General features: G+C 41.4%; 2 protein-coding genes across 3 annotated transcripts in view; one reads left to right on the top strand and one right to left on the bottom strand.

Moving 5' to 3' along the window:
• The window catches only part of LOC309810953 (uncharacterized protein), a 116,423-nt gene that overhangs the window by 21,400 nt on the left and 72,733 nt on the right, over positions 1-22,290 (top strand). The gene's annotated exons all lie outside the window — the stretch shown is intronic.
• Positions 1,869-21,554, bottom strand: POPDC3 (popeye domain cAMP effector 3). 2 transcript variants are annotated; one of them, XM_082633894.1, is made up of 5 exons: positions 21,369-21,383; positions 16,135-16,307; positions 4,978-5,714; positions 3,936-4,044; positions 1,869-2,691 (listed from the first exon to the last, which is right to left on the bottom strand). In XM_082633894.1, exons 3-5 carry the CDS (start codon positions 5,460-5,462, stop codon positions 2,410-2,412), a joined length of 876 nt encoding a protein of 291 aa, XP_082490020.1. In that variant the 5' UTR covers positions 5,463-5,714; positions 16,135-16,307; positions 21,369-21,383; the 3' UTR covers positions 1,869-2,409. The 2 variants fall into 2 exon arrangements, with proteins under 2 accessions (XP_082490020.1, XP_082490019.1); XM_082633893.1 differs by lacking the exon at positions 16,135-16,307 and having other exon boundaries at positions 21,369-21,554.

The following is a 22,290-nucleotide window of genomic DNA, read 5'->3' as shown; positions in this document are numbered from 1 at the left end:
GATCCCACTTCCTGCTCAGGCTACCAACCATATCTGTTTCCCTTCACATCAAAACTTGATAAACATACTTACACTTGCTCTTCCAGCATCTTGCCTCACATTTCCCGTCAACCTCCTTCAGTCACGTTTTTGTCCCCAGTCACTCCACTAAAACCTCTCCTGTCAAGTTCACCAGTGACCTCCATGCTGCTCAACCCAATGGTTTATTCTCAGACTTCCTATCACCTGTCGGCTACACTTGAAGCAGTTCATCGCTCCCTTCTTGAAACACTTTCTTCCCTTGGCTTCCAGGACTGCACACTCGTGGTTTTTTCCCTACCTCACTAGCTGCTCTTTCTCGCATCTTCTGCTGACTCTTTCCCACCTCCCTGTCCTCTTAACAAGGGAGTGTCCCAAGGAAAGGTCCTCGGACCATTTTTTCTTTTGAATCTACATTCACTCCCTTGACCATTTCAACTAGTCTCATCGCTTTAAATATCATCTATATGTGAAATACCCCCAAATCTTTATCTCCAGCCCAGACCTTTCTCTTGAACTCTAGACTCCTCCAACTATTTCCTCTACTTCAGAGTTGAATAAGCATCTCACACTGAACCCTGATCTCCCCTTCCAGGTCCACTCCTGTCCCCATCTCCCCTAGTCTATTCTCAGCAGACTAGCCAACATGATTCTATTAAAACGTAGGGCAGATCACATCACTCTTCTATTTAAAACTCTCCAATGGCTTCTGGTCATTGTCAGAATAAAAGTCAAAGTTCTTATCATGCTTATTAGGCCCCCATATTACCTCTTTGCCCTCTCTCCCATGTGCGCATTCTGCTCTAACCAGGCCGGCCTCCTAGCCGCTCCTGCTTTTGCCTAAAGACCTCATTTGCTCTCCTTCGGCCCAGATGGCTTTCCCCAAATAGCTGCATGCATCGTTCCTTTGCTTCTTTCAGGCCTTTGCTCAAACATTACCTTTCTCTCTCGGGCCTTCCTTGACCACTATTAAAATTGCAACGCCCCTTCCTAGCCACCTTCCCTGATTTAGCTTTCTCCATGGTACTCTCTTTCTACCTCTAGGTGTTTCTGATTTATTTTATTATCTGTCTCCCTCACCTCCAGAACGTGAGCTCTATGAAGGATAGGATTTCTGTTACCTGAAATATTCCCAGTGCCCAGGTCAGCATCTGGAGCCACAGTAGGTGCTCAATACACACTTGCTAAATGTAGGATGCTATATCTTTCTACCAAAGAACATGACCTGCACGTGAGCTTCAGAAAACCAGTTTTTTCCAGGTAGGGATCAGATCTGTCTCTTTACAAAGCTGAAGGAGTGGCTGGAAGGCAGGTGCCCGTGCTTGCGGTGGCGTGCTTGCGGTGGGTGGAGCTTTCAGTAGGAGTCCCTCACTGTCTAGCCAAACCACCCCCTCTTGCCCTTTCAGCCGAACATGGAAACTTGAGATGCTGTGCTACATTTTTACTATTTATTCACAAGTATTCTTTTTACTCAGTAATTAGTATGCAGCTTTGCTTTTCATGAAATGCCTCTTTTAAAATACGTTATTGTGATGATTAGGACTATTACTGTAATGTACTGTAATCATTACTGTAATTTTTTTTTTTTTTTCCTGTGGTACGCGGGCCTCTCACTGTTGTGGCCTCTCCCGTTGCGGACCACAGGCTCCGGACGCGCAGGCTCAGTGGCCATGGCTCACGGGCCCAGCCACTCCGCGGCATGTGGGATGCTCCCGGACCGGGGCACGAACCCGTGTCCCCTGCATCGGCAGGCGGACTCGCAACCACTGAGCCACCAGGGAAGCCCATTACCGTAATGATTAAGCTGATGAATTATTTGTAGCAATAAAATAGTCTTCAAGATTGGCATACTGTTACCTCTTGCATTTATTCTGCTTTCTAGTCATATTAAATAACTTCACATTTAAAATAAGTAATTGCTGCCCACCACAATAACACATGTTGCTTTCATTAGAGGCTGTAGCAAAAAGTGAATTCTGGAAACATGGGTGTGGACAGTAGCTACCCACTCTCCTGCTGAGAGCACTTACTGGCTGCTTCTTGAGAAGCAACACCTAACTAACTCAGTAGGGCAAGGCAGCAGATTTGAATAAGTCTGAGGACATATTTGAGAATGCAAAATTGCATTCTCCCAGTGCTGATGCAGAAAAGGACAAACTGCCCATAGTTACTCACCGCCCCCCCATATATTCCAATGAGAAATACAGAAAACAACTTGTAAAATTTCTTCACAATGCACACGTTGAGATGAATGAAACAGCTGGCAGTGGCATCTCGCCTCTGAGTTGGATTTATAAAAATATTAGTGAGCTCAATTTTCTGTATTTTGCTATTTCATTCGGGGAGTGATGAAGAGAGTCTTTTATCATTATAAAACTCCAGGCTTTGCTGTCATTTATCACAATGTCGTCCGGAATTCTGAAAATGTTCTGTCAGGGTTGATCTGGACATTTCAGGACTTGACATTTGATAGAAGTTGGGTAACCGAATATCGTAATGGTATCTTTTTCCTATATATACCCTGTCATTCAAGGCATAGAGTTTATCTGCAATGTCACTGCCAATTAAAACTGAAAACAGGCGGGAGATGTAACGATGCTGAGCCAAGAGCAAGTATAATTTCTTTCTCCTCCAGGACACATATCGACAATCAGTTTCTGCTGTGAGGGTTACCTAAACAAACATAAGACCACACATAATCAGAGATTAGGAAGCAAGAAACATTCTGCCATGTGGGGGTTTTTTTGGCCCCAAATTTTAAATGAATTTCTCGTGCTGATTTTAACGTTAAAAAAGCCTACCAACCCACAATATATTGTTAAAATAGAAACTCCAGGGCTTCCCTGGTGGCGCAGTGGTTGAGAGTCCGCCTGCCGTTGCAGGGGACACGGGTTCGTGCCCCGGTCCGGGAAGGTCCCACATGCCGCGGAGCGACTGGGCCCGTGAGCCATGACGGCTGAGCCTGCGCATCCGGAGCCTGTGCTCCACAACGGGAGAGGCCACAACAGTGAGAGGCCCGCGTACCGCAAAAAAAAAAAAAAAAAAAAAAAAAAAAAAAAAAAAAAAAACTACAAAATTTATTACTATATATGTAATTTATAACATTAATAATCACAATGTTGTGCCCATCTCCAGTTTATCTGTTTTCTAAGTTTGGGTATCTAGATTTTGCATTTCAGTGATGTGAGAGCTACTTGATATTAAAACATAATAAAGTTGGCTAATGTTAGAGAAGTATTTCCAAGTCAATCCTGAAGACTGTAAGCATTTAACCCTAATGCAGTTTCTGCAGTACCGAATAGAATTAACCTATTCTGCATATGTATAGGAATTTGTATTACAAAGACACACACATGTATACACACACAGGTATGTTACATGTATTAACCAGAGGAAGTATACCGTAATCGACAGAACCTACTGAAAGGATTATCTTTCAAAACTACCAGATATGGCAGCAGAGTAGTGACAGTAAGTTTAGCATTTTGTTGCTAGAAAACAACTGAAATTCATCAGTATTTTGAATTTTAAAAGTCACTTATTTTGTAATAAGGGCAGATTTTTTGTTCTTGGTGTTTTTCTAAACTGTGACAGGTGGCAGTGTTTAGTTTAGAGTCAAATATCAATTAACTGTATTTTAATTCCCATATACTCAGTTAAGCAAAGAAAAATGTAAGAATATTTATCAGACTCCTTCCTGTCATATGTAATACCCAATCTTCTCCTTGTTGCTGGACCTATAAAGTGGCATTAATCAGCAAGACCCAAGCGGAACTGGGAAGACATGCATGATACTAAGTACATTCCAAAGTTAAATATAAATTATTCCTATGTCATCTGCTGCTCTGTTTGCTTGTTTGCCTGTTTTTAAACAAACAGAAGAGGCAGTGTTCACAGTGTGGCTAGTTATTCCTTACCTGAAAAATGCCTTCCTCTGTGGGTTTCAGTGAGTCCCATTCAGGAGAATCCAGGAACTGGAAGGGGAAAATGTAATGCAGAAATTCGCCATCAACTGTCACTCTGATCCTACCCAAACACAAAGGACATCAGTTATGAGGGAAGGAGAAAGAGAGCACTAAGTTGGGGACGAGGATAGGGAACAGTATTTCCGATCTCTGATGGTTTTTTTGGCTTTTAAAATCTTTAAGGGCAAAATATTAAATTCATACATTACAATAAGTGACAAAAATCCCCTTTAAGATTTATGTACTGCTGTTCCTCCCATGGTTAGGATTCTGGAACAGTGGGTAAGATTCATCAGAAAATTCATCAAACTGTACATTGATGATATGTGCCCATTTATGTGTATATAATATATTTCAATTAAAAGTTTCAAGGTACTCAGTCAGATTTTAAATTAAGTAGGAGAACACTGAAGAACATAAAGAAGTACCACTGGAAATACCTCTGTAAACGAAATATTTAACCTTTTAAAAAACATGAATAATCACATTAGTATTTCTTCCTCCAAACCTTCTGTTTTCAAATTTTATATATAGTGCACGTCCCCTTCTAGCAAGTGGGCAATTGCTAGAATTTACTGAAAAAAATGATCATTATAAAATTTAAGTGTTCTTTATTATTTAAAAGAATGCCCTATCAGAATCTGTTCAAAATACTTTGCATGCTAACATAAGTATTCTATTAATTTAAGCTGGCATCATCCTCTTGACTCTCATGATTAGCTTGGAAACAAGTAGCATATCCAGACAAACCAATTCATACATTTGATTTCTATGAAGAAATATTAAGACTCTAAATTATAACCTGCTTCAAGTAAATAATACCCTGTACTCTAAATGCCTATGTCCATGACTCATGTGTCAAGGGCTTTCTCATGCCTCAGCATGCTAAGTGCTGCCCAGGACTATGCTGTGTTGAGATGGAAAATGCAGCAGAAAGAAACACAAGCTAGTAAGTAATAAAGAGGAAAGACATGCAAGCGTCAAGAGTACAAACCTTCCTGAAACAAGCAGGGAGAGTTTGTCAATGGAGGTTTTCCCCTGCATGGCATAACAGTGCTCCTTTTCCAAAGTAACCACTTCTGAGCTCATAGCAATAGTTCTGAAGTCGGGCAAAGAGGTCCCCAGAGGCTGGAAGAGGGAGCTGTACAACAGCTGAAATTCTCGCGCAAAGGTTATGCTGCGAACTTGATAGGCGATGTGAACAAACCGCATAAAGCAGATGACAAACAATATAAAATTCCAGGAAAATATGTCAGCTGCACAGACATCTACCCAAGCCCAGATAGCAGAACAGAGAAAACCCAACCCCAGCAAACTGAAGACGTAAAGGAGCCCGAAGAATCCACTGCCACCCATGAAACCTACTACAAATAAAATACTGGCAAGATGATAGATGGCTCCTTCCGCCTCTTGCTTCCAGCTGGTGCAGACTGGGTGCTCGTCTATTAGGTTCTTCCATAAACTTGAATTTCTTTCCATGGCTGTACTACCATCTGGTTCACTTCTCAGTTGATGTTAAATGATATCGAAGCAAGTAATTAAGTCCTTTGCTTTTCCATCATCAGAGTTTTGCTCAGTCTTCACAAAACCAGAGGAAGCCCGGACACTGGAGTTGGGGTGATTAAGGGTTTGGTGTGTATGAATCTTGAAAAACTAAGAATCCCATGCTAGCATCCTTAAGTTCATCTGGGCTCCTGATTTAGATCTAGCCCACAAATATTTTGTGGTTTCCTGTGTAAGAATAAAACAGAAAGGATTCTAATTAAACAAGGAGACTTGAGAAGTATATTCAATGAGCCATCAGCATTACTTATTCAAGTTGACATCCTATTTTCTATGAAGTTAAAATGTTTTCAGCACAAAGACTGAAAGTGTTAAATTTCTAGGGTATAAAAATGCATATTTTAGAGCTAGGCTTATTAATCATCATAAATTATTTGCAGAAATTTTAGTATTTGTTACAATTAACTAACTACATATTTTTCAAGAAAGCTAAGTGCTATAATCAGCTGGTCCCTTTAAGAGTAATTCAGTATACCTCAGAATCTCTTGGGACAGTGACTAAATATGCAGATTCATAGACTGTTTCTGGATATACTGAGTCGGAATCTCTGAGGGTGGAGCCTAAGTGTTGGTATTTTGAACAAGCTCCCCACATGATTTTGATGCATCAATCCATGGCCTTCCATGGCCCACCCTTTTAGAGATACTGTTTGACAATATGTTAGTCACTCTTTATAGATGAAGAATTCGAAGCTCAGAGAGGGCAGGTAATTTATCCAAGGCCACACAGTGGTTGGTGGCAGAGCAGAGCTTCAGGACTTGAGCCTGCATGCCAGATCCAATCATGAGATCTCCCATGAGAGAGATTTTAAATTAGGCACGGTGAGAAGCCCTAATAATCAATAAACGTAACAAGCACACAATTAGGAGTCAGATTTTAAGAGCACAGAGTAGACTGTGAAAATGTTTAATTAATTAGATCTAAATTATTTGAGAAATAAAAATTCAGTTCTCCTTCACTGTATTAGAGGCTATTTCAGGTTAAAGGTTGCATCCATAGAACTAAATAAATAATATTAAAATTCCTGCTACTTACACATTTATTTACCAGATGGTCAAAAATGTTAGCGACGTGTTCCTCTGCACATATATTCTCTACCCTTTCAGCCATATGGTAAAAATGCTAATATGTGATCTGACTCAGGAGAGATTTAACCATGATGACAGAGCTGTAGGGTATGTATCATTTGTCACCAGGTTTCTTAACAATAAATGGTTTCAGTGTGAAGCATTCATTAGATTGACTTTTTTGAAATCAAAATAACATTCAAGAACCTTGAACTTGTGTGCTATATTTAGTGTTTTTATCTTGAGACGGATTTTTCCAGAACACCTGTTAATAAAATATCAGATATCATAGATCTTGTCTCATAGAAAAAAAGTTCACAAACAGAGGTGAAAATGACTTAACTGAAGTGAAAAAAGGAATAGTGTTACTACCAACAGAACTAGAAGTGAAAATAAAGAAGCTGCTGCTGCTGAAGTTCCTGGTTTTTCATCTTGGGCAGTGATTCTCTTCTCAGAAAGTAATGACATTAAGAATATCACCAGGTGAATCATGAAAAAAAGAAGCAACAACACAGACCTATAACTTACAACCATATTGTTATTTCTACTTATGCTGCTTTCAAATACATTTTACACAGTCTGCATCCCTCTAATGATCACTCCACCCGTCTCTCTGTGAGAGATGAGATTCAAGGCAGACTGACATTCTGAATATGTTTCATTTCTCCTCTTTAAACAAAACACAAAATTATATATTACTGCACATTCAAAACAAAGAAACGTTTTTTAGAAATACAATGAGTAGTGACAACTGTGAAATGCAGACTGCAAATGTCAGTCCCCCTGCTGTTTTACTTTTAAAACGTGGGTATTTTAAATTAATCAGTTCCTTAGGATGCCAAGCACAGCCATGAAGCCAATATTAAAAAGCACTACCAGGAGAGCTCTGAACTGGGGTTTGAACTTCCTGAAAAATTTATAATCCTCAACAAATTGTTAAAATGATGCTAACAGGGAGAGGCCATGTAAAATGTTTGTGGCAATTCAGAGGGGAGCTTATGGGAATCTTGTCCCCCTAAACTCTTGACTTGGGGGATATACTGGGCCACCTACATTCCTGGAGTGTGACCCATTATGATTATATGAGGAACTGTGTTTCCGGCCCTTCCCAGTCGGCTTCTGTTGCAATAAGCTGCTACCAAGCCGACTTCCTATCCTTGACACCATCTCACTCAACAGGGAGTGCTGACTTGCCCTGATTAAATTACTCCACACCCAGCCTTTCTCTGCTTGGTGTGTTTTTATTCAGTCACCAAAACAGATGTACTCTATTAGAAGAGGAAGAACTGACAGGGGCAGGTGATGAGCCTGAGTGTTCATCTGACATGTGCCAGCAGCGCTATATGAATGCTGCACATGATTCACCAACCAGCTGCCTGCTTTAAAGGCCTGTGGGCCTTAAGTCATGTTTTTGGGTAAATAACTGCTGAAATGCCAAAGGAGCACAATGGATTTCTTAAGCAATAAAGTGGGTCGTCCCTGCAAAAGAAGTTAACACATGGGGATACAAATGACGGAGACAAAATAAAGGGCAAATAAACAAAATATTTCCAAGTTTGCTCTTTAAATTGTAAGACCCTGAGTTCTAGGGAATAAGGAAACGTAAAGGCAGGGACAAAGACGCTCAGTGAAATGTAATCTAAACTGGGTGGCAAACGGATGAAGATCAGCTCAGAAATGGCAGTTACCGGTTCAGAACGTGGACATTTATTACCTCGCTGCATCACACTTACTGCTGTGAGGGAGGCAGTATCTAAGGCATCATGCTCAGCCTACAGATGAGCAAGGCGGGGCACCAGACAGGTTAAGTAACTTGCTTCAGGGAAAGGAGGCAGTAAGTCACAGGGTGGAAGTTCAAGTCCTCCTCCACTCAGCTTCATGCCCTCCCCAGCAGGCAATGTGTCTTTCAAGGTTGTGAATCTAGTTTAATGTGTTGGGAGACCAGTGGGATATTCTGCCAGGACAGCTTGCCAGTAAAATAATAATCCTAACAGTGGATATTTGAGACCTGCTATATCTGCTTGTACTGCTCAATCCATAATGCTTAGAATACTGCCAGGGACACAGACATAGAAAGGCACTCATGAAGTAATCTGCTGTAGTATTATTCAACATTGACTCACTTCCTCTTCTAGATTCCAGAATTCTTAAGGGGCAAAGACAAATGTTTTTGTACTTCTGACCCTTGGCACTCAGTGAATGTGGACTGAACACACTGGTATAGAGGTACAAGCCCACTCTGCCTTTTCCATCCCCACTCTCTATCCAGTTCAACAGATGTTCTAACATCTTCTGTCACCTAAAGGAACAGAAGTGGAGGAGACCTTGACTGAGGGCTCGGGACATCACTTATTTAAGATGTCTGGCACAACTCCAAATTCATAGGAGAATGCTTCTGTCCTCTTAGAACATTCAGTTCCTTAAGAGCAGCTGAATTCCTGGTCTGATTAAAACAACTCTGGCAGCATGTGGTATTGTGTTAGTTTGGGTTGCTAGGCAACGAAGAAGATCAAAATTCCATCAATATTCTACTCATTAATTGGAATCATATCCCAACTTTGGTGTGTGTTCCATATGGGAAATAATCATGAACTTAAAGCTAGTTTTTGCCCCCCAATATATATGATCATGCCCTAATCGCTGGAAGCTGTGAATGTAATCTTATTTGGAAAAAAGGTCTTTGTAGATATAACTAAGTTAAGGATCTCCAGATGAGAAGACCATCCTAGATTACTTGGATGGGCCAAATCCAATGGCAATTGTTCTTATAAGAGACACACAGAGGATGCAGATAGAAGAGGAGGAAGCAATGTGACCACAGAGGCAGAGACTGGAGTGATGCAGCCATAAATCAAGGAATGCCGACAGCCACCAGACAATGGAAGAGGCAAGTAACAGAATCACCCTTAGAGCTTCTGGAAGGAGTACACCTACCAACACCATGATTTCAGACTTCTGGCCTCCAGAACTATGAGAGAATAAATTTATGTTGTTTTGAAAAAAAAAAAAAAAAAAAGCTAGTTTTCTCTGCTTATCTTTAAGGAGCTGCACTTATTCAGCAACTATGTGCCAGACATATTTGAAAAATTATCTCATTTAATCTTCACAACAGCCCCATGAGGAAAGTACTATTATCTCCATCTCACAGGTGAGAAAACTCAGAGAAGTCAAGTAAACTGTTCAAGGTTACCACACTGCTCATATTGGAACTAAGATTCCATCCAGGTCTGCCTGACTCTGAAATTCACAGTTTAAACTGCATCATTCTGCTTCCACAGTACCAGGATTTAGAAAATGTAGGCTTTAGTTTCCTCCCTGCTACTTAGATGAACTCAGACATATTTATTCATCAGTAAAGCAGAGGTAATATCACCTATTCTGTCCACTTTAAAGGGTGCTGGAAGATTCAGATGAGAAAATCTTCATTAAAAATTCTTAGCAAATTTTTAAATAGAAATGCCATTGCTGTATTTGTTGCTTGTATGTTATAGAGCTGAGCCATTTGGAGAATACAGTTTTCAGAAGTTTTCTTTCCCTCAGAGGATTACAGTTGAAGACGAACCATCCTTATACTGTAATTCTAAATTTACTCATTTCTGCAGGAGTGATCTCTATCATTCTTCCCTATCTTGTGTCCTGGCCGCCTACTGCTGGCAGGTATAGACCCAGAACCAACCCATCCTTAAGTCTTCACTTTCCAGTGGCCAAGAAGCCAGTCTCTGGAAGCCAACAACAATCCTGTTCCTTAGATTGGTGTTTAGTGCTTCCCAGCAGGTGTGTTCAGATCACTTCCATCAGAATCACCTGGCCACAGCCAACATCATCCTCAATGGTGAAAAACTGAAACCATTTCCACTAAGATCAGGAAAAAGACAAGGTTGCCCACTCTCACCACTATTATTCAACATAGTTTTGGAGGTTTTAGCCACAGCAATCAGAGAAGAAAAAGAAATAAAAGGAATCCAAATTGGAAAAGAAGTAAAGCCGTCACTGTTTGCAGACGACATGATACTATACATAGAGAATCCTAAAGATGCTACCAGAAAACTACTAGAGCTAATCAATGAATTTGGTAAAGTAGCAGGATACAAAATTAATGCACAGAAATCTCTTGCATTCCTATGCAGTAATAATGAAAAATCTGAAAGTGAAATTAAGAAAACACTCCCATTTACCACTACAACAAAAAGAATAAAATACCTAGGAATAAACCTACCTAAGGAGACAAAGGACCTGTATGCAGAAAATTATAAGGCACTGATGAAAGAAATCAAAGATGATACAAGTAGGTGGAGAGATATACCATGTTCTTGGATTGGAAGACTCAACATTTTGAAAATGACTGTACTACCCAAAGCACTCTACAGATTCAATGCAATCCCTATCAAACTACCACTGGCATTTTTAACAGAACTAGAACAAAAAATTTCACAATTTGTATGGAAACACAAAAGACCCCGAATAGCCAAAGCAATCTTGAGAAAGAAAAACGGAGCTGGAGGAATCAGGCTCCCGGATTTCAGACTATACTACAAAGCTACAGTAATCAAGACAGTATGGTACTGGCACAAAAACAGAAATATAGATCAATGGAACAGGATAGAAAGCCCAGAGATAAACCCACACACATATGGTCACCTTATCTTTGATAAAGGAGGCAAGAATATACAGTGGAGAAAAGACAGCCTCTTCCATAAGTGGTGCTGGGAAAACTGGACAGCTACATGTAAAAGAATGAAATTAGAACACTCCCTAACACCATACACAAAAATAGACTCAAAATGGATTAAAGACCTAAATGTAAGGCCAGACACTATCAAACTCTTAGAGGAAAACACAGGCAGAACACTCTATGACATAAATCACAGCAAGATCCTTTTTGACCCACCTCCTAGAGAAATGGAAATAAAAACAAAAATAAATAAATGGGACCTAATGAAACTTAAAAGCTTTTGCACGTCAAAGGAAACCATAAACAAGACAAGAAGACAACACTAAGAATGGAAGAAAATATTTGCAAATGAAGCAACTGACAAAGGATTAATCTCCAAAATTTACAAGCAGCTCATGCAGCTCAATATCAAAAAAACAAACAACCCAATTCAAAAATGTGCAAAAGACCTAAATAGACATTTCTTCAAAGAAGATATACTGATTGCCAACAAACACATGAAAGAATGCTCAACATCATTAATTATTAGAGAAATGCAAATCAAAACTACAATGCAATATCATCTCACACTGGTCAGAATGGCCATCATCAAAAAATCTACAAACAATAAATGCTGGAGAGGGTGTGGAGAAAAGGGAACCCTCATACACTGTTGGTGGGAATGTAAATTGACACAACCACTATGGAGAACAGTATGGAGGTTCCTTAAAAAACTAAAAATAGAACTACCATATGACCCAGCAATCCCACTACTGGGCATATACCCTGAGAAAACCATAATTCAAAAAGAGTCATGTACCACAATGTTCATTGCAGCTTTATTTACAATAGCCAGGACATGGAAGCTACCTAAGTGTCCATCGACAGATGAATGGATAAAGAAGATGTGGCACATATATGCAATGGAATATTACTCAGCCATAAAAAGAAACGAAATTGAGTTATTTGTAGTGAGGTGGATGGACCTAGAGTGAAGTAAGTCAGAAAGAGAAAACCAAATACCGTATGCTAACACATATATATGGAATCTAAAAAAAAATAAAAGGTCATGAAGAACCTAGGGGCAGGACAGGAATAAAGATGCAGACCCAGTAGAGAATGGACTTGAGGATATGGGGAAGGGGAAGGGTAAGCTGGGACGAAGTGAGAGAGTGGCATGGACATATATACACTACCAAATGTAAAATAGACATCTAGTGGGAAGCAGCTGCATAGCACAGGGAGATGAGCTCGGTGCTTTGTGACCACCTAGAGGGGTGGGATAGGGAGGGTGGGAGGGAGACGCAAGAGGGAAGAGATATGGGGATATATGTATACATATAGCTGATTCACTTTGTTACAAAGCAGAAACTAACACACCATTGTAAAGCAATTATACTCCAATAAAAACGTTAAAAAAATAAAAAAATAAAAAAACTTTATAATCTTAAAAAAAAAAAAAAAAGAATCACCTCGGTGGCTTGTTAAAATGCTCCTTCCCTGGCCCCACCCCAGAACTACTGAGCCAGGAAGGGACCCAGATAGATGCATTTCTGATAGGCTCCCAGTTCATTCTTATGCATACTAAAGTTTGAGAGCCATTATTTTATCTTGTTCCTGAGGGATCTCTGACTTATCCTTGCTTGCAGAGCCTCAGCTGTGTCCATTCCTGGCTGACCACTCGCTGTCCTCCCATGCTGATTACTCCATGTAATGTTCCCTGATCCCTAGTTGTCTGTCCACGGCGGTAGTGCTGGTGTCAGTGCACCATTCTGCTATCTAGTCTGTCCAGTTGGCATTACTACGTAAGAGAAGGGTCCTAGTCTTAGCTGTGCCCCTAAACAGCGTGTGATTTTAAGCTTCCCAGACCTGTTCCCTCACTGATAAAGTGAAAGAGTTGGACAAATAATGTACGGTTCCTTTTAGCTCTAAAATAACACAACTCTCCATGATATGAAATAGAACATTATTCCTAGCATAGGTCAAAATGTAGAGCTGAGGGGCAGAACTGAATTATGACTGCAGATCTTAACACCAGGTTTATGACTGGGGCCCAACTCTAGAGATTGTTTAATTATTTAAGGACTGTGGTAGGGCCCAGCCACTGGAATTTTTTCAGAAATTTCCCAGTGATTTTGTTGTGCAACCAGGGTTACAAACTTTTAGGGGGATAGGGTTGAGAGACACCAGAACATTCTGTAGAGTAAAGGGTCTGGATTTTAATCCTTATTAGTATTTTTTTAAATTTTATTTTATTTATGGCTGCGTTGGGTCTTTGTTGCTGCGCACAGGCTTTCTCTAGTTGCGGTGAGCGAGGGCCACTCTTCATTGCGGTGCACAGGCTTCTCATTGCAGTGGCTTCTTTTGTTGCGAAGCACGGGCTCTAGAGCGCAGGCTTAGTAGTTGTGGCTCACGGGCTTAGTTGCTCTGCGGCATGTGGGATCTTCCCAGACCAGGGCTTGAACCCGTGTCCCCTGCATTGGCAGGCAGATTTTTAACCACTGAGCCACCAGGGAAGCCCTAATGCTTATTTTTAAAGGGCTGGAAAGGCACATTTTCTCCTGTGTGTCTTCATTTCTACGCTTTGCCCAGGTCAGGAGGCATTTTTCTTCCTCACCACTCATCTCCAAGGGGGCTCAAGGTTTGTGGATATTCTGCAGAAGCCTTTCCTTAACATGGTGGCTGAAGTGCACCTTCTAGGTTCTGAGTTTTTATGGCCTTTATTATCGGTCTACATGGCTTTCACTATATATTATATTGCCCATTATATATATTTTCCTTTTTAAAGCGTCATAATTTGCTTATTCTCTCAGTTGGGGTATATATTTAAGTATTTTTTTAAAGAAATGAATGTAGATAGTGTGTGCATTTTTTAAATATTGGCTTTATTAATTGGTCATTATATATGTATGTATATGTGTGTGTATGTGTGTGTGTGTGTGTGTGTATATATATATATATATATATATAGCAATGATAACAGTGGTCAGGGAGAAAAGCAGTGTGTAGAATACAGTTTTGGAACAAGCAGGTTAATAAGCCAGGAAGTCCAAGTGAGATATGATCAATACCTGAATCAATGGCTTAGGTGTTGGACTAAAAAGAAAGGAAAGCATATATTAGACCATGAGGAAGAAATGAAAGGAAGATGTGTCTCTACTGAGACACAGGAACAGAAAAAGGATGAAGATGCTTTCATCTTCCTTTCATCCCTTTCTTTCCCGAAGCTCGGAAAGAAATCAGAGGAAAGGGGGACTCATTTTGAGTCATGTTTAACCTGATGCACTTGGTCTAGCAACAGAGTTCACAACAGAAGATAAGGGGCAGGATGGAGGGGTATGTAACAGTTGTCTTGTAATAACACAGCACAATCCTGAATAAGGACTGGAGCTGGCAAGATTATCTAGAAAGTGAGTACAAAGAGAAATGAGAGTTGAAGTTAAATGCCCATGATCAGAGGCCTTAGAATTCTAGGGGTGTGCTGGCTATTGCAGGAGCCATGAGCCACATGTGGCTGTTGAGGCCCTGAAATATGGCTAGTCTGAAGTAAGATGTGCTGTGCACAATGGATTGTGAAGACTTAGTACAAAGATAAGGAATAAGTCGTGAATAATTTTTATATTGGTTACATGTTGAAATGATAATGTTTTGGAAATACTGGGTTAAATAAAACATGTTATTAAAGCTAATTTCACCTAATTCCTCTTATTTTTTAATGTTGCTACTAGAAAAATTTAAATTACATATGTGGCTTGCGTTATATTTCTCTTGGACAGTGCTGGCCTGGAGCTTCTCAAGCAATAAGAGAGGAAATGAAAAGACTTGACATGATGCTGTGCAAACAGTGCATATGTATAGCATATAGATGTATAAATATGGAAGAATTATCTAAGATTAAGAGCAAAGAGTTGGTATAAATGTAAATGATATTGGCTACAATATTCATATACTACAGTCAGATGTTATCCAAGGCATAGATGTGTCACCATCTAGTTTCTGCCTAAAAAGATGGCCAACCCCACTACAGCTCTTGGCCTCTTTATCCTACCAAGGAAGGCACTACTTTTTCCTTTTCCCTTAGGAGAATTCCACTTTTCTAAGCAATTATATTACATGGTCTTGTTTTATCATTTCATCTTCTGATGATACCTCATGGTATACACTGGAAATCTCAGACAGACAATCTTATAAATTTTATGCTGGAGATTGGATTGTGGCCTTTTGGATTCCAGAAGGTCCACATCAGCCTTTGTTTGCACATAATACCTAAGTCTCTTCATGTACCACTAGGCTTCTAGGCTGGAGTATGCCTTTTTTTTTTTTTTTTTTTTTTTTTTGTGGTACGTGGGCCTCTCACTGTTGTGGCTTCTCCCGTTGCAGAGCACAGGCTCCAGACGCGCAGGCCCAGCGGCCATGGCTCACGGGCCCAGCCGCTCCGCGGCATGTGGGATCTTCCTGGACCGGGGCACGAACCTGTGTCCCCTGCATCGGCAGGCGGACTCTCAACCACTGTGCCACCAGGGAAGCCCACACTAAACTTATTGTGGTCATCATTTCATGATATATGTAAGTCAGATCATTATGCTGCACATCTTAAAATTATATAGTGCTGTATGTCAATTATATCTCAATAAAACTAGAAGGAAAAAAAGAAATTACAGGCACTTCCCTGGTGCAACAGTGGTTAAGAATCCGCCTGCCAATGCAGGGGACACGGGTTCAATCCCTGGTCTGGGAAGATCCCACATGCCGCAGAGCAACTAAGCCCATGCACCACAACTACTGAGCCTGCACGCCACAACTAGAGAAAGCCCTCACACAGCAACGAAGACCCAATACAGACAAAAAAAGAGAAAAAAAAGAAATTACAATTTTTGGAGCAACAGAAGGATAGGTTGAGTCCTGTGTTGAATCACGCAGTGCCCTATAATTCTGAATTTGAAGACACAGCAGTAAACCTCTCCTTCTCAAGCTCATCATTTGATTGCTTTAAACGAACAACCCCCGTACTCTGCTTCAAGCTCTTCTGAGTTCTTCATGTCCTGGAAATGGTTAAAGGCACAAGCAGGAAGCCATTCACTTTCGATCACCTGCTATCATGTCAAGCAGTAAGTTCACCTAAGATTCCTGAGGAAAGATGCAAGAGAAGCTGGACTCATGGATGCACTAACCGTCTTTTCTTGATATGAGTCCAAGGTAGACACCTTTACTTACCTCTCCTCCAAGTTTCCTATATGCAGCAAATGAACTCACTTTTTCTATGTTTATTTACTCAGGTTCTCATTTTCCTTCCTGGAAAACACACCTATTAAGTTCACGTGTGCTAGCGAATTGGCTATAATCTTTCCTTTGTCATTTTTTGGGGCTTAATGAGCAAGTGGATCACACACCAGGGTCAACGATGTTTGAAACCACCAAACCAGCCACTACTGGTGCTAACAGGGGCACTTCTGCAGGGAATGACCATTTCAAGTGTTCGTATATAGACAGGAGCTTTCTCTCTGACTGTGAGAAAGATTGTTCACTGGTCCTCCATCCATGTACTCAATAATCTTTCCATTTCTTTGACTTCTTTCAGCCTCGTTGTTATTGACTTTGTAGTACTTGAGCTTATTCCAGCCATAGATGTTTCTTTTTTTGTGCATTTCCTGTGATGATCTGCAATGTGGATTATTCCCTTATTCCTGCTGCTCAGGAAATACTACATATTCTCTTGATTCTTTCAAAATATTTGATTATCTCAAGCTTCTCTTCAATACTGAAGCTTTCCTTTTGCATGCACTATTTGCCTTTTTTGAATCAAGGTGCTTAAACATCCTTGGGATGTTGAATGAGTGTGTTTTTTTTTTTTTTTTTTTTTTTTTTTTCTTTTTGCGGTATGCGGGCCTCTCACTGTTGTGGCCTCTCCCGTTGCGGAGCACAGGCTCCGGACGCGCAGGCCCAGCGGCCATGGCTCACGGGCCCAGCCGCTCCGCGGCATATGGGATCCTCCCAGACCGGGGCACGAACCCGTATCCCCTGCATCGGCAGGCGGACTCTCAACCACTGCGCCACCAGGGAGGCCCCTGAGTGTGTTTTTATGTAGAAAAATTCCTAACTGCAGAATAGCAAAACACAATCTTGCAGGATACCACATGGTGAACCAAGGTAGCTGGTAGACGTTGAGGTCTCTGTGTGTTTGCATTTTGTGTATTCCTACAGGGCTCCGTTAGCTGCTTGCAGTTTACTGTGTTCACCTGGTGTTTCTGGCTGAGTAAATCATATATAAGCAAGTGCAGAATTTGTGTTATGCTCAAATTGTTTCCTAATATTTCAATTGCATTGGAATGACGCTGGTTTTCAAAACAAGCATTATAGCATAATTGACTGCATCATCAACTTTCAAATGGCCAGGAAAATATTACTAATTAACATATGCAGTAATTCAATAGATCCCTGCCCTCATGAGGCTTGCATTTTAGTGAAATTCAAATGTTGACATAATTAAAACCCAGCTTCAAATTATGATATCTAAAATAATCTAAAAATATATCTTATATGCAAAAAACTTAAGCTACTTAAAACTCATTTAAAGTCAGTTGTTGCATATTGAATTTTAAAATAAATGCTACATTTTAAAAGACAGTCTAAGGTCTTGAAGATCAAAATGCAAACAAACTTGTTTTTTAGAACTTCCATCAAAGACCAAAAGCAAAGAGACAAATAAACCCCCAAACATTATATGTGTCATTGGAGTACCACATTACACAGTAATGTGTCTGTATCCTTCTAGTTGTATAAATGCAAAGAAAGACGTATGGAATGATCTTCACTTAATCTTAAGGGTGGTTATCCTTGTATGGTGGGACACTACTTTTTTCTTTGCACATATCTGTATTATTTGCTTGCTTTATTATTTATTTATTTATTTGGCTGCGTTGGGTCTTCATTGCTGCATGAGGGCTTTCTCTAGTTGTGGCGAGCAGCAGGGCCTCTCTTCCTTGCAGTGCATGGGCTTCTCATTGCGGTGGCTTCTCTCGTTGCAGAGCACGGGCTCTAGGTGTGCGGGCTTCAGTAGTTGTGGCACGTGGTCCATAGAGTGCACGGGCTTCAGTAGTTGTGGCACGCAGGCTCTAGGGCACAGGGCTTCAGTAGTTGTGGCTTGTGGGCTCTAGAGTGCAGGCTCAGTAGTTGTGGTGCATGGGCTTAGTTGCTCTGTAGCATGTGGGATCTTCCTGGACCAGGGATCAGACCCATGTCCCCTGCACTGGCAGGTGGATTCTTAACCACTGCACCACCAGAGAAGTCCCTGCTTCCTTTATAATAATCTTACAAAACCAAAAGGTGGTTTTATATTAATTTGAGAATTTTTAAATACAAAAATTTCAGAGAATAAAAATCCATGAATCCAACAACCATAATTAACAAATATCAACATTGTGATATTTTTGGATCCTTTTAAAATAAAAAAAATTTTCACGAAAAATTGAAGATCACCATGGATTGCTCTCCAGTATCATTCCCCACCCATCCATTCACTCTATATAATTGTATTTTTCTTTCCTGTCCATATAGAATAATTTAAAAAATTCCAATTAAAAATGAAATGCTAGATTAGAAATATATCTTATAAGGCAGGTTTTTTTTCAGATTCACTCTTAAATTTCTGTTCTGATGAATAATTTTAAGCATATTCCAAAACTGAGAAAATAATATATAATAAATCCCAAATACCCATTACCAAGATTCAACAATTGTCAAGATTTTGCCACATGGAGTTTCTGAAATCAAAAGCAAAAAATTGTGACCTACTGTTCAACCTACAGTTTGTTCAGTCAATAAACAAACACCTACTAAGGAAGACAGGGAGAACTAAGATGAGCTGTGCTCTTATGATGTGCCAGACACTGGGTCTTCCCTATGCTGACCCACTTAGGAGTCACAACAACTCTGCAACCCAAATAGTATTATCAGCATTGTTCAGAATGGAAAATGAGGCTCAGAGAGATGAAAGTTATTCTGTAGGCTCAGCTGCTATAGACCATTTTCTAGACCATAAATCCCACCAATTTCAGAGTGTGTGTGTGACAGTCACTAGAGGTTATTCTGCTGAAAAGCACAAAATGAGAAGATCTCACTTTGGGTCTGTATGAATTCATCCCTGAATTCTCTGGGCTGGAGGAGGATCCAGCATTGTTATAGGAACTTTAAGTTAGCAACTTTGGGTTATTTATTTAATTGATAAAATAACCGGTTGTAAATTTCACTTTAAGACATTTTCGTCTAACTACTTAGATAAAAGAGAGAAATATTTTCCCCTTTCCTTTAAAAAAAAAATCTCATTAATGACTCAATATACTCTGGTAAATTCTTACTTATTCTCTATAGCTCATAATCCCAGCTGACCAACACCCATAATTACAAAAAAAGATTTCAATCGCAATTTGCAGGCTTGCAAATTTATCCTGGATATTTTCCAAAGCTGTTTCAAAACTTCTTGCCTGTCATGTCGCTATGTGTTGTTATGCTCACATACTACAGCAAATGCTTCATAACCATTCTTGATCTTTCCTGGGGACTGTTTCAAAATAAGCAGACGTGAATGCTCCAGTGCGTCAACCCTATTAGTCAGTCTTGTGATAAGAAGCATGGGATTTGGGCTTCCCATGACACATTTTTATTTAATAACATAGAATATCACCATTTAGAAACCCAGGATGCACAATGATTCAGCTATTTTGAGAGACTGATGAGATTAAAGAAACTCAACTATCAAATGTCTCCCAGTTTATATGTATAAAATTTTAGGACAGATAACATCTTACTCTAGATTTCACGTAATATTTGTATCCCAAACTCTTCAAAAGACAAACCCAGTCTCCCAGAGAAGGAAAGAGCCTTAAAGATCATCTGGGATCAGCCAGACCTCTTCATTTTGCAAATGTGGAAGGAGATCCAATTTTCGTTTTGTTTATGTTTTGTTTCAGGTAGTTCTTGTTTGGTTTTCTCTTGCCACAAAGAACAATGCCAAGTTCCTGTACTGTCACACCAGGGATATGTTCATGCAGCAGTCCTTGGTATTAAAAATAACAGAAAAGAAAATAGCTACCAAACTTTAGTATGAACAGAGAGCAATACTTTTTTTAAGGCTGCCATAAAACTCAATTGCAATGTGCAAGCTTGCAAATTGAAAATACCTAACCACAAAAGTTGGAGTAAAAAGTCAGGAAGGAAGGCTGTCACATTCTAGAAGTTTAGAAAATCAAATTCGGTTACGTAGAAAAGTGGGTTTCTAATTCTACTTTTCCATTTATTTACATATAGAACTTTTTCACTTTTTGCAAAATATCTCCCGACTAAAACAATTTTGGGGGGGCCATAGTCCTTTTACTGTATTTGATTCTGTGCCTTTAATCTTTTCTTAAAATACAGACCCTCAAAATGTATCATACCTCTGTAACCGACCTTGGTGAGGAGGTAATTTAGTGGTTTTCAAACGTCTTTTTCTTTCCTTCCTTCCCTTTTTTTTCAGGGGCATTCCCCAAATAGAGTAAACAGGTCAGCGTGACCTTGGATGAGGTCGCTCTCTCGTGAAACTCAGCGTGAAACCCTGACCCTAGTCAGACCCTTTGCAGAAGGAAACTTCCCGCCGCTGCCCGACTTCCCCAAGGCCAACCTAAAGATATCAGGGCCCCCAGAAGCAGCTTTTCTCCCTCGAAAATCCGGCCTTTTGGGGGGACTCCAAGGTGCCCGGGGCAAGAGTGGGACCAACAGCAGAGGTGGGAGGAAGATTCAACTCTATGCGCTGACGACCCGAGCGCCCAGGGCCCGCGCGCCGACCCGCAGCAGCGATCACCCCACGCCCGCCAAGCTCGAGCGGCGCCGCGCGGACCCGGGGCTCGCCGCTGGCTCGAGCGGGTCTGGAGCCCTGCGGCGGCTCGGCGCGCGCAGTAGCACCGGCGGCGAAGCACGGGCGCTGCCGGGGGTCTGCGGCGAGCGGCCCCCACCCGGGGGCGGGGCCAGCACAGAGGCCTCGCCCGGCGAGCGGCCCCAGCATTGCGAGGTGTGAGGGTGCAGACGGCGGCGGGAGAGCGGCGGCCGAGGCGCCCCGGCTGCCTCCTTACCTGGCCTTCTCCGGCCTCGCGCTGAGCTCCGGCCTCGAGCCCGGAGAAGTTTCCCAGCCGAGCGCGCCGAGCCCTAGCAGCCGGCGCGAAGCCCCCGGCGCCCGGCTCGCGCTCTCCTGGCCAACCCCGGGCCGGCGCCCGCATCCGCGCCCGGGCGCTCGGTGACCGCAGCCCGGCTCCGGAGCGGAGCGGCGCGGCGGTGCAGGCGGGGGCCGGGCACGGGCGCGCGCCCCAGGGGCGGCGGCCGCGGGCGCGCTGGGCCCGGGCAGCCCCAGCCTCCTGGGAGCCGCCGGACTTCTGATCAACTTAGCGATCGCGGCGGACCAAAGTTTGCGAAGATGGGTTTCCCGAAGTGAACACCAATCACAGTTATAAAATGAACCTTGTATTATTCGCTGTTATCCTCGGCAGTGAGCCATGGGGTTGACTCCTGGGATGGAAAGCAACTGTACGTCTGCCCTCTCGCTACCTCACACCCAACCCCACCGCCCCGCACTGTAAACAAAAAGAGGTGAAATGACCTGAGAGGCGATGGGAATATTTGGGTGTATAGGACAGAGAACGTTTAATATCTTGATTCAAATCAGTGAACGTCTGAATAAAGCAAATGTATAAAGAGCATGGACGATCATAGAAGGAAAAAAAATTAAATACAGATGATAAAAAAGTTCAAATCAGTAATGAACCAGTGCATACAACTTAAGGCAAAAATCAAATGCATATTTTCCTCCTATGAAGTTAGTGAAGTTTTCTTTGGTTTTGGTGGTCAAACCCTATGGTGGTTGGTGAGGGAACAGTGAAATACAACTTACTCGAGTGTTTCCATCTCCTCCCCTCTCTCAGCACCCTCACTCGTGTTATATAACTGTGTTGGTGACAGTGATTCCCGGAACAAAATATTTCCTGAGTAATCAGTGTCTCT

This window comes from Mesoplodon mirus (genome assembly GCF_964341445.2).
Source record: "Mesoplodon mirus genome assembly, chromosome: 10".
Classification (NCBI taxonomy): domain Eukaryota; kingdom Metazoa; phylum Chordata; class Mammalia; order Artiodactyla; family Ziphiidae; genus Mesoplodon; species Mesoplodon mirus.
This window is presented reverse-complemented; position numbering and strand designations above follow the sequence as displayed.